Source organism: Falco naumanni, chromosome 4 (assembly GCF_017639655.2).
Source record: "Falco naumanni isolate bFalNau1 chromosome 4, bFalNau1.pat, whole genome shotgun sequence".
In the NCBI taxonomy this organism is placed as follows: domain Eukaryota; kingdom Metazoa; phylum Chordata; class Aves; order Falconiformes; family Falconidae; genus Falco; species Falco naumanni.
The window spans coordinates 103272047-103285528 of NC_054057.1; the positions used below are offsets into that span (position 1 = coordinate 103272047).

The 13482-nt window shown below is 37.6% G+C and overlaps 1 protein-coding gene across 3 annotated transcripts in view; it reads left to right on the forward strand.

Moving 5' to 3' along the window:
* ARHGEF3 (Rho guanine nucleotide exchange factor 3) overlaps positions 1-13482 on the forward strand; it is a 135911-nt gene that overhangs the window by 115229 nt on the left and 7200 nt on the right. For all 3 annotated transcript variants that reach the window (XM_040592646.1, XM_040592648.1, XM_040592647.1), the window contains 5 exons: positions 2776-2946; positions 4561-4623; positions 4969-5065; positions 5163-5239; positions 12030-12287. In XM_040592646.1, coding sequence (XP_040448580.1) covers positions 2776-2946; positions 4561-4623; positions 4969-5065; positions 5163-5239; positions 12030-12287 — 666 coding nt within the window. The remainder of the gene's footprint in view (positions 1-2775; positions 2947-4560; positions 4624-4968; positions 5066-5162; positions 5240-12029; positions 12288-13482) is intronic.

A 13482-nucleotide genomic window follows, 5' to 3' on the forward strand; every position in this document is an offset into this window, starting at 1 on the left:
TTAAGCAAGGTACACTTTGTATGGTTAATTAAAAGGCTGATGTATGAGAGAGATCAATGAAATATATACTTAACTGTGTCCAAGTAGCAAAGATGCTGAGCAAGCAAGCAGGATTTTGGGGAGTGTGGTTTCCTTTTGAGTTTCTTAGCCTTTTTGTGCCCCTTCTGCCCAGTGGAGGACAGTATAGGGCTGTAGAGAACAGTGTCAAGCATTCTCATTCGGCATAGGCAAACATTACTATAAGTCAATGTGAAAGTTTACTTTCCTCAAAACACTATGTAATTTCAGATTGCCCTTACAGATGCATGCCATTTTGTAACACAATATTGAAATTTTGTTAAAAGGTTTCAAGATCAAGGCATTTACTTTACAAATCAGTCTGTCTGGTGCTTTTCATTATTTTCTCCATTCAACATAAAACACTCCTTTAAGAAAACACCACCACAAACAAAGGAGCTATATGCTGGAGGATGCATATAGGCATGCACGGAAAGGGGCATTCCACCCTGGTCATGGAATGACAACTGCTTGGCTGCATTCTTATGGTTGGTGATCACACCTGCCTTTCTTCCCTAGAATTTCTATTTGCATGTGAAAACAATGGGTTCCGTGCTTCATCATCATAACAAGTGTAAATTAAGCAAGTAATTTCACATGTGTTTCTTTATCTTCTTAACTCTTGAAGGAAGACTAGCACCTGACTTGCAAAGTTTTAGAAGGTTGGTATATATATATGTGTATGTGTTTATTTTTAGGGGTTTTGTCAGTTCCAAGTAGGGCTCAAAATGGATTCTGTTAAAAAGCTGCTATTTATTTATATAATATGTCTTCTGATATTTTAAAAACATACTGTATTTATAGGTACTATGTTTGCATTTCATGGGCTCTTATCTTCAGAGGAGAATTTCAAATATTGTACTTCGTATATGCTGTATAGCCTGGTAATGAAGAGAGTTTATTTTGCTTTCAATTCAAGACAATTGCGTTATATAACACAGGTTTTAAATAACAATAAAAATGCGGAGTATTTTAACAATGTGAAATACTTGAGGCATTTCAGAAGTAGGACCTCAAAAAGAAACCTTTAATTTAAATGAAGCAAGAAAGGAATCTTTTCAAAATACCACAGTAAGAGCACAAGTATCCATTCTTAGCCCAAATTCTTTTTAAGAGTCTACAGACAAATAGAACTCTCATGTCTCACTTAAAGTTGGACTTGTTTTTATTGAAGTTTAGGATCAGACAACATAACACATACTGAGGTGCTGGTACACTTCATCAGAGTTTACAGGCTCCAGAAATATTAATAAAGATTCTACAATAGTAGAACACAAAACCAGTGTTTCACAATTTGCTATCTGCTAGTACTGATTGTTTAACTCATTTCTTCAAATAGTAAGAAATAAGTAGGTGCAAATGGTGTGAAAACAATTTGGCTTGTTGCTCACCATAAACATTAAAGTCTGAACATTGACATACCTTTTCCTTAAAGATAATGTGATTGTTCTTCTCTCAAATACCCATTTCGCACCTTTCTATGTGAATTAGTTTCTTCATCTGAAAGAGGGTAGATTCAGATTAGGCTAAGGAAGAAATTCTTCACTGTCTGGGTGGTGAGACACTGTCACAGTTTGCCCCGAGCAGCTGCGGATGCCCCATCCCTGGCAGTGCTCAAGGCCAGGCTGGATGGGGCTTGGAGCAACCTGGCCTAGCGGAGGCTTGGAACTATATGGTCTTCAAGGTCCCTTCCAACCCAAGCTATTCTATGATCTTATAATTTATCCAAAGAGGCAGGATGTTGCCACTTGAAAGGGTTTCTTCATGTATCAAACTGGTTTGGTCAGTTTGGGCATCATAGTACTAATTTTTTTAATCCTGCTTATGGACATACGTCATATCTGGAACAATTATACCAATCAAATATTTCACGATTCTGACAGTTAAAAAAAAAAAAAAAAAAGTGTTATCATCAGGTAGCAAGACACTTATTAAGGTAAAGATGAAAGGTTTTGAAGTGCAGTCTGACCTTATGAACCCTCTTTCTGCCCAACTGAGAAAACATTTTTTTCTTAAACCATTGATATGCGTTTGATGTAATGCACATTTTCATCTGATATCCTCGAGGTAGGACCTATCGTTTCTCAGTACAGACATCTCTGAACAATCCCCCCCCCCCAAACAAAACCCAACAGTTCTGTTGACTTTAAGTGAATACACAAGGTGAGTTATCTGCCAGATTTTGCACTCCAAGCTTTCCTCGATTTTCTGTGTAACAATTTAATCTTTCTTTCAACAAATGAACCAAAAAAGTATTATTACTAGTTTTATCTCTAAAATTTGCATTAATTCTAATTTTTTAAGTATTAGGGACCTAATGAGGCAGATGTGCAATGCATGAATAATTCCTGTCTGTTTACTAAATTGAAATTTTGTATTTGATCAGTTATGTTAGTTCAGTGTCTTGGACCATTCTGCCATTATCCCCGCGGTTCATTCTTGTTGCATGATATATGAATGCCTTGTATAGTTGCAAATGTTTTGAGAACAGGACATGGACATAGTTCACTGCAGGACTGGAAGTACTGGCCTTCCATAAGGATGTATAAAAACAATTTCTCTTGCATTCCCAGTACTAAACATTGCTCTTAAGTTCTCAGTAAAACTAATTAGATAGTTTGCTTGTTGTACTGAACTATGTGTATAAATTCCTTAGGGAAAAAAAAAAAAAGAAATGTGAAACTGTTCTAACAAAACTATTCTTCTATATGTTTCTAGCGATCTATCAGTTTCCGTAGTGACAGTCGCCCAGATCTGTTCAGTCCACGACCATGGTCTCGAAATATGCCTCCTGCTAACACAAAGCGGAGAGACAGCAAACTATGGAGTGAGACCTTCGATGTTTGTGTCAATCACATGCTTACATCTAAAGAAATCAAGCGTCAAGAGGTATAATTTTTTTTTACCGTAAATTTTGTGTTCAAAAGTCATCTTGAAAGCATGGAGTTGAGGAATGCTAGGAGGCATCAAGATAACACTTGAAGCTTTGTACTGTGATTGTACTGTGATTGTGTGTGCTGTATGACATTTTCTGTAGTGATGGATGATATTTTGATGTTTCATTTTGTTGTTCAGGTAATGATAGATCAGCATTTCAGGAACAGGTATTCATAAAGTGATATGTACATGCGGAAATGCACAATCATTTCCCTTGGTGGAAAAAAGTGTCTTTGAGGAAGTTTTTGGTGCTAGAAAGATGAAATATGGATCAAAAGATGTATCTTCCAAAGCAAAAAAAAAAAAAAAAAAAAAAAAAGAGTACGTCAGTGGTTTAATGTGTTGTATGTGATAAATTCTGAATAGTTCATGTTACTGTTAGTTGATGACAGAGCTTCTGCGGAATCAAGAATATATTTTTTTCTAAATAAATTTCTATCAGTATCAACAAAGTTTATAACAGTCTCTCTGAGAATACTGCATGGACTAAGCCATAAATCAAACAACAGTAACATCAAGCATTTCTTGTGCAGGTTTTAACATTATACAGGAATTCATGGGAAGTAACATTTTAAATTGAGAACTTCAGAGGCAGCTTATTAAAAAATAAACTGCAGAAACTGTTTGCATAGCATTACAGTCATTACTGTTTGTGGGCAGAAGCCAGGACCCTTCATAGAGCCCAAAGAAATGAGCTGTATTCCGGGAAGTTTTGCGTGAGGGTTCAGCTTTGTATTGGTTCTGACACTGCATGCCTCAACAGAATGTCTGAACCGCTTCCGTGCGTGTGCCACAGGTAACTCACACTCGGGCAAGGCTTCTGCGTATGCGTATTACCAAGCTCGGAGAATCCGCACTAGCCGAAGATGTTCTTCCATGATTTACACACGTTGAAAGCCTTAACTGTAAAGTTAGTAATTCTAACTAAAGTGTGTTAGCTTTTACTACACCCAAATTTAGAATGAAATCATACAATAAGTAAATAACAATGGTATTTTGATAAGCTGGTGTATTAGGGGTGTGTGTATGATTTTTAATCTGCCAGCTTTAAAGTCTCAAATCTGCTTCAAGAGAAGTAACTGACGTCAGCTGACACTTCAGTAGGACTCAGCCTTCATAACAAAAAAATAAACATGTACCAAAATAAGCACCCGTTACCAAACAAATGTTTTAAAGATCTGTCTTTTACTTGCTAGCTAACCCGGAACTTTTACCACCGCATGTGTTAAATTGGAACACAACAAACTCCTATGTAAATACTTGTATGAACAGGTAAGGTATAGCCGAATCAAAATACCACACTGAGGAGAGCTCCCCCACCTAGAAATACACCAGTTTGAAAAAAGGTAATTCTGTGGTTATTTCAGATAAGCATTTTATCAACAATCAGACATAACTGTTTAAAAAAAATACTGCACATGATTCTGTAGGAATAAAACCTCACCTTATTTCTGCAATTAGATTTAGCAGAGAATTTCTGCTTTGTGGTGTTAAGACAGCTGTTCAGAGTAGAGTGAGTATAAATTAAATAAAGATATGTTGTAATATTTGTGTCTCTTTTTACAGGCTATCTTTGAACTTTCCCAGGGAGAAGAAGACTTGATAGAAGATCTGAAGTTAGCAAAAAAGGTATTTTCTTATTAAAAAAACCCAAACAAAAACCCCACAACAAACAGTATTCATTGGCTCATATCACTTCTAAAATAATCCTTGCTTTTTGTAATCGCTAAGACAGTAAGAGGGGAAGAAGACTAAAATATATTTCTATTTTCCCATTCTTTCTGAAACACTTAAATGCACTGCTTTATTTTTTTAATTTAATATTAAATGGTAGTTTAAGATACAGTTATGAAACTTAAAAATATTCTCAGCAATTGTTCTGTTTTTACTTACCAGGGAGCTTTACACGCTCGCACTAATTTTTCAACTACCAATGATAAATTAGTTACAGAGCTGCCCTTTTTTTCTTTTCAGGCTTATCATGACCCAATGCTTAAACTTTCCATAATGACAGAGCAAGAGCTGAACCAAATTTTTGGAACGTTGGACTCTCTAATTCCTCTACATGAAGGTAAAACTCAAATAGTCTCTGTGTTACTATTGCACGTAGATTTATAGTCATCTGGTTCATTAAGTGAAGTTTCTCTTTTTTTTTTAATCATGATCAGATCTTCTTAGGCGACTTCAAGAAGTCAGGAAACCTGATGGATCAACAGAACATGTTGGCCATATCCTTGTGGGCTGGGTAAGGCAGAGTTTTTAATCAGTTTTGGGACATAGTTGGAGCTGCAACATAGTTTTTATCAGACAATTTCCTTTAAAAGATTTAGACTAGGATGTTGTTTCTAAAACTTTTGCTATTCAGGAGATGAGCAGTATTTAATATGCTTTAAATAAAAATCAAGAGTCAGACCAGAGTTTGATGTAGATCACTTAAGAACCTGCCCACGTTTGTATTCTGGTTTCCTAGGGAAATGAAGCTTGAACAGTCACTTTGTGTAAGGGCACCCTACAGCTATTTCTGAACGTTGTTGGTCTGTTCCAGTCAAGGTAACAGGTAGTTGTTAGTGTTGTCAAAGGTGCTAATTTTCTAGAAGCTTGTAAAAATAAGGCAGGCAGGGATACGAAAGTATTATAGATATGTGAAAAGTTTACTTCTAAGTATATGTATGTGATGAAATTTAGCAGAAAAAAGGGCTTGAAATTTTTTAAGGGATTGGGAAATAACACATTTAACAGCTCTCTGTGAAACTGTGATTTAAAGAATCAGTTACCATTATCTGAGTGAGCGGAGGTTATCTTTATCCAGCAGTGCTGGGTGCATGGGGGATTGCTCCACCAAAGTCATGCACACCGAGGGGATTTTTCAGTCCCCTCTTTATACAAGCAACTCATACCTATTCATTAACTTCCCAGGAAATCGTTTACATATTCATTACAATTCCAGGAACTCATTTACATATCTCACTAAACTAGTGACCATGATTTAAGTCCTTGTCTTTGCCACGTTGTATAAACAACAGGAACTTAGGACCAGATGGCCTTTTTAAAGATGACAAATCCAAGGACCTAGCAATTAGTACATCCATCATGTTAGCAATAAGGGTCCTTGGACATTTCCCAACTTTTAGATAAACATAAGTACATCATCCTATAGATAAGTGGTACATCATTCATCATTCATTCCCCCCTTTTCTAGTAACTTTTGCAAATTCTTTTGCAACTACAAAAAAATCATTATGCCTTATGATCATTCTTTGACAGCACCAAACAAAACATTGAAGTAATACACATATTATTCCTAAAACTATTACAATAAATGTTACAAAAAAAGCATGCTTTAACCATTCCAAATTAGGTAACCATGAAGTCAGTTTGTCCCATATAGCTTTAAAACTCCATGATAAATCGTCTTTAGTAATTTCATGAGGATCTGCACCTTGTTCCATATCTTATGGATGTCTGTTTAATCATTCCATCCATCAGATTGGGAACAAGTATTTTGCCCTGGGTTTCCAGGACATGCTCCTCCTGTCCTGTTTGAGCTTTCCAATGACAGTTATTATCACTTTTCATAACTACTGTGGTGGTTAAGTTTAATATTTGTAAATCAAACTTGGGACCCAACTCATTTGTTTAATTATCAAATAGGCAATATCCTCCACCATCGTTTGGCTTTTTCCAAAAGTCTGGATAGGTAGGCCATTTGTCATCGAGATAATTCCAGTTCTGAGAGGCCACCCCATACAGGGGTGTTAGCAAGCCTCCTTTAGGAAGAAGCACGTATCCAGCATTCCTTAGCTTTTGTAGCATTAACAATGATTTGCAACGTTTGAAGACAGGTATTGTTTACTCATGTTTCAGTTTCTAATACAGTTCTCTCTACAACAGTTACAATTAAGACCAGAATAACTTTACACAAACGTCCCTCATCCTTTTTGACAGTCCATTGTGTCTCCGGAGATTTCTTTATGATCTAAAGAACCATAGTTTCATGGGTCCTGCCGGGGTGACGGCCCACGATTTCTCTCTCAGGAGCCGCCTTTGTCAGAGAATAGTGAATCCAGGCTGGTTGTTCTCTTAACTTGACAGCGGTGATTTTTACTGTAACAGGTAAAGCATTTTTCGCCTTACCTGGAAGTTATTTCCAGATATACCTGGTTAAAGATTTCTTTTACTTCAGGGAGGTCCTCTTTTCCACTTTTCTGTTGAATTAAAGATAAGCTCAAGACTTCAATTTACTTGATCATTTTTAACTTTTGGTTTCATTTCTCCTTCTTTAAACGTCTAGATGTTCTAATAAATCTCATCCCAACAAAGATTTTGGTGAATTTGGCATTCTTATGTACTTTAAAGGTTTCAGGATGTTTTCCTGGTGGCCAGCAGCTCCCACAACTGTAACAAATTCTTTTCACTGAAGTTTAACACCAAATAACTTGTTTCTGTATTCACTAAAAATTCCACCTCATTTTTCTTAGTCCCTAGTTCACCAGAACCCCTTGCTGGTTCTTTAGCTTAGGGCAGTCTCGCTTCCAGTGCCCACTTTCCCTACAATATGTACATTGATCCGATCCCATAGGAGAGGGATTCACTCTTTCACTTCTGCCTGACATTGCTCCTCTGTCTCTGCCTCATCTCCTCTACCAGTTTAGCACGACCCAGCTCTTCTTGTTTTACCTTCTGTACACGTTCCCTGTTCCTTCTATCAACTTTTCTACATCACAATTACCTAGTAACAATCAACTCGAACCTTTATCTAGTCCTATTACATCATCCTGATAAGTCTTTCACAACCAACTTTCAAACATCTAAATTTGCCCATCAAAGATTCACCTTTATTCTCCTCAGACCCGCTGCCTGCCCTAGAGGGGCCGTTACCGGTCCTGTTGTGCTGCAAATGCACCAGCAATTGGGGTGACATTGTCAGGTCCTTCTGCTCAATGGTCAGCAACAGCAACCCCCTCCTCCTCACCATCAGAAGGATTGGAGCAGGAGATGCTCTTCCTGCTCTGCAGGTTACACAAGCCTGCCTCTGCAACAGCACTTCTGTTTTAACTCTTTCTTACCCTGAATGCAAATCTGCTACTTGTTGCTTTACATCTCTGTTCTTACCTATCAGCCTTCGCAGGCAAACAGCAAACACCCTGCCATGTGTCCAGCCGCACCTTTGAGTGGGTACGGGGGTTTGCACAAACTCACCCCAATACTTTAACACTTTCACAGGATCTTTGACTCTCCACACCCTGCTTTAGGTTTTACATATATTAGTGCAAGTTTTTATCTTATAATGTGCTTCATTCTGGTTGCTCCACAGAAGGAACCACAACCTGAGCTCTTTTTTTTTTTTCCACAAAAATTTCAACAAGAACATCTTTCTAGTTTAGGTCTCAGTTTTTCCCTATCCTTTTCTGGAGCTGACGTACGGAATTAGACTCTATAACTCGAAAGTTATAAAGTCGGTATGTTTATTGCGCGCAGATGCACGGGGGATTGCTCCTCCACAAGTATGCATGCCCGAAGTGACGAACCATCTCACATTTATACAATAAAACAAATGAATATTCAATTAACACCTATACATATTCGTTACCTAAACCCGATTACTCTCGCTTCGTATGTTAATTAGCTTATCAGTCCTTTGCCTGGAATGTGGTGGTCTTGCAGGTTTGTAGGTTGTCATGTTCTTGTGACCATCTGATCTTCTCCAGCAAGGAGACTTAGCACTCCCTCCCTCTAGATAGCATTGGAATATCTCTCATCCTTTTCTCATTCTTTTTTAAAATAGCCCCTTTGTTAGAGGAAGAAGGGCAGGCGTCTCCTCAAAGCTGTAGGCGTCTCCTCAAGGCTGTGTGCCTATGTGACCAGACACCGCACCCATGACTAGTCACCATACCCACATTCCTTGAGCAGACATACAATCACAATGGATGTCCATTGTCCCCATTTCACACTTTTTCTCCATATCAGAGCCATAATCAAAGATCAGGTGGTGTTAATCCCAAACTCCTCCTGTCACACAAACATATCTGCACACATGACTTCATCCCACTTTTGTTCTCTACAAAGAAAGAGCATAAGCTGTAAAATTGCGTTGTAATATAAGACTTCCTTCGAGGGGACATCTTTCACCATCACCTAATGTATACAAAGGCCACCAATTCTGACAATATTTTAAAAATGTCTTTTTGTTCAAATTTCCACTGGGAATTCCGCCAAATTCTTTCCAATGCTTCCAAATACATCCCAAGGGTGTTTTGGTATTTATTTCTTGGCTCAGTCTGCCCCCCCCATCTTCCTAATGAGTCTGGTATTTGTCTACAATGTATTAGTTATTACTGGAGGCACCATACTTATCTCAGAACACACACCACAGTTCAAGACCTATTTAGCCTTATTTCTTGGTCTCATTATTTTTCTTCTTAATATTATTTTTGCGAGGAGATAATATGTCTTAGACACTTGCCACCCTTTGTTCGAGTATACAGACAGCACCTACGACACTAAGGGCAGAGGTTAATTCGTGCTTTTTCCAAATGATGTTAGTTCTAATGTTTTGTCCACAGTCTCCCGCTCTAATTTCTAATTATGCATCCAACGCTTCATAAATTGATTTATCAATCGCTCTGTCTGTCTCTGGCCGGCCCCTCGCGGGGAACACAGACATGCAGATCGGGACTCCCCACTCGCTTCGCAGTGACACCACATCTCTCACACACGTCACACTCTCCGGGCAGCCCTCGGTCACACAGGCAGGATGTTACACGGTACCCTGCACTTACATACAGCTCTAGGAACGCTGACAGTTCGCATTATCACACAAAGTACACATTTCAGTGAACAATTGCCAAAAAACAGATTCTAATTTTTTTCTGGCCTTAAGCAGAGTGTTAAGTTTTCAGCTATTTGCCTAGAATTACCAGAATATTTTTTTTTTCAACATACATTTCATAACTCCAATTTTGAACATGTAACAAGACAACACATAGAACAAACAAGACACAGAGCGCTATTTCAGTTGTTGTATTCTAGGAATTCCTCAAATCTTAAGACAACCTAAAGGGAGTTTTTAGCTTCCCAAATCTTAAGACAATCAAATAGGGCTATTACCCTTTCCAGAAGGTGTCCCTTCTTCTCAACCCTGCGAGATGGCGTCCTGACTTTCATCTTATGGGGTAAAACCAAATCTTAAGACAATCAAATATTCAAAACAAAGAATAAATATAAATACCTTTTATGTTGTGCAGAAGTTCTTGTCCACTTGTGTGAGAAGCCGAGGGGTAGGGGAGTCTTGCTGACAGAAGATGCAGTCGGGGGCCCTGAGGGTCCCCAGGCCCCTGGATTCCAGCACTGGTGGAGAGTTCTCCTGGCTGGCTCGCCAAATCAATGCCAAAACAGCACTGAGTAACTGCTCAGACACTAATTTTGTCTTTAAGCAGCAACCCCCACCATATACTTAATAATTCTTTACACTATATGCACTTTAAAACATATAGAGGTTCACATTCACCTCTCGGATGTTCAAGACAATAACCACATACCGACATTTATAATATACCTAATACAGAAAAGTTCTCGCGTTTCCAGCATAAAATGAGTATAACAATTATTATTAGTAACCCTGTAATTATTAATCCTATATACACAGATTGACTTCAAATCATCAAACGTGTCAGTCTTCTGGCCAAAACAGAATCAGAGTTCTGATATTACCTCAATATCGGAATGAATACCAGAACAGAATCAGAGTTCCGATATTACCTTAATACCGGAACAAATACCAGAACAGAATCAGATGCATACCTGCAGTGCTAGCTACCCAGTATACGCCATCCTGCATAAGCATACAATGATCTTATGTCTTATGGACAGCTTTAAAGATGGACCGGTCCCAGAACAGAAATATCTGAAACAGTACTGTTCAAAATATATTATTAATATAATATTTAAAATTAATATAATATTTGAATAAAGATAGTACCTTTGCTCCGCAAGACGGAGTCCTTGTCTACTGCTGCAGTGATCCAGATTAGACGAGGAGCCCCTCCGGGAAAATCCCCGGGGGTACCCTAGGGAGTCCCCACTCTCAATGGGTCCTGCAGCCGAGCAGAGGAGGTCCCACCTGGGTTGCCAAATTGATTTAAAGAATCAGTCACCAATATTTGAGTGAGCGGAGGTTATCTTTATTCGGCAGTGCTGGGTGCATGACTTCGGTGGAGCGATCCCCCATGCACCCAGCACTGCCAAATAAAGATAACCTCCGCTCACTCAAATGTTGGTGACTGATTCTTTAAAGCAATTGGCCTCCTGTAAACAAGAGAAACATGATCACGCTGCTACATAATGCAAATAGTTAATGATAAGTATGTGTCAAAAATTTTATCTTTTTATTTGCATAAAATATTTTTAAATATAATGTTTTCTGGTTGGTTTGAACACCAATGAACTTCTTTTGGTGCAAATATGTCCAAATCCAATTTCCTGTGTTGGAAGTTTTTACATATAATTGGTTCTAGCAGATTTTGTAAATGGATATATTGTTCTAATCAACATTACAAGCTATTTTTTTCAGATTTAAGGCACAGTTTTGTCATCTTAATTTGGCCAGGGTTCTTGAGGCAGTATAGAAGTTTGACTATAGAAGTCTGCTTATCTAAAAAAGGCCAGGTTTGGGAGTACTCATTCCTAGGCTTTTATTTCCATTCATAATTGAAATCAGTCTTCTGTGTTTAACTAATGTCTGCACAAAGTAGTGTTCAGTTTAAACTTATGAATATTTTTAATGCTTTGAATAATACTGGAGATCTCTAGGATCTAAGAGATGAGCTAGTGCTTCTAAATCATTTAAATGATGAACAAGGTGGTCAGAGGACCCTTGTAACCCTTATATATGCTGGAAACATTAACATCAATAAATTGTAGGTAAGTTCAGCTAAAAGATTCTCAGCATGAGTTCTGACATCCTGAATCACTTGCAACTTTTGGTGTAGCAAACTGTGCTTTATTTCAGCTGCAGAATAGTCTATTTCTTTCCTCAGCTTCCATGCCTAAACTCCTACGATAGCTACTGCAGCAATCAAGTAGCAGCCAAAGCTTTACTGGATCACAAGAAACAAGATCACAGAGTGCAAGATTTCCTACAGCGTTGCTTAGAGTCTCCTTTTAGTCGCAAACTGGACCTTTGGAATTTCCTTGACATCCCAAGAAGCCGTTTGGTGAAATACCCACTACTACTCAGAGAAATTTTGAGACACACACCGAATGATCATCCAGATCAGCAGCATCTGGAAGAAGCTGTGAGTTACTGTTGGTTTGGGTTTTTTTTTTAGATCATAGCACTTGTAACTTATTAATCAGTTAAGGGATACTACATAAAATATGGAAATACTAATACTTACACGAACAGCCGAAACTGCTACATGAAATATCTAGCCCTGCTCCCCCAATTAAATCTGATTTCAGTAGCAAAGTGATACCAAAAAAAAGGGGGGAAGGGATGGGAGGTGTTTTCTACAGCTCTTGTCTGATCCTTGTCCGTTTTGTGTTTACTTTTCAGTGTCATTCTCCATTCTAATCTAAGTTGGGTAATGTAGAGATTTCAGGTTTTAGATGTATAGATTAGTTTTATTCCCTGGCTTGAGCATAACCTCTGAATCTTAATTACCATCTGCCGGAATTTGTCCTTATTCTGTTTTTTATTTGGCGTTGTGCTTTCTGAGGTAAAACCAAAGCTTTAAAAACTTCTTTACTAATAGAAAGGGACCAATTCCAAAAGGTTTCTAAGATTTCTGTCCTTTCCTATATACATACATATATATATATATACACACACATATATATATATGAAATCCAATCATATGTGGACACATGCAAATGTGTATCTGGGAGTAAATGAGGTTACTGCAGTGGATTTGTTTGAAACAGACTTTTAAATGAAGAAATATCATCAGTATCCTACTACTTTTGAGTAGTATTTAAAAATAAGTAAATTTCATTAATAATTTGAGGACAAAATTTATGATTTGTCTAGATTTGAATATTTTGTACATTTCTTTGATGAAAAATAACACTCCTGCATATTTTGGAAAGTGTGTTCCAAAACACATGTATCTGATGACTTTTTCCTGGGGATTCTTTCCCCAAATCCCATGCCCAGCTCAAACTCTCTGTTGTAAAACTGGACAACGGTGGTTTAAATTCCCCCTTGTGCATGTTCTCTTAAACCCAAACAAAAATCATAAATATCTCAAAGAATTCTTCTGTTTGCTGCTAAGGCTTGCTTTTCTACATATACAAATGTTTTCTTCCAGTACTTGCATTTGATAATAAAATATATTTTTTTATTGTTTATTTTATTATATTGTTTAATAAAATATAATCAGGATATTTTTCCTTGATTCTTCAATAGCCTTATATAGTTTTGTAATATTCTACTTCAGTAGAACACTATTTATCTTTGAAGTCATGTATTTAGTAAATTGTATATTTGCC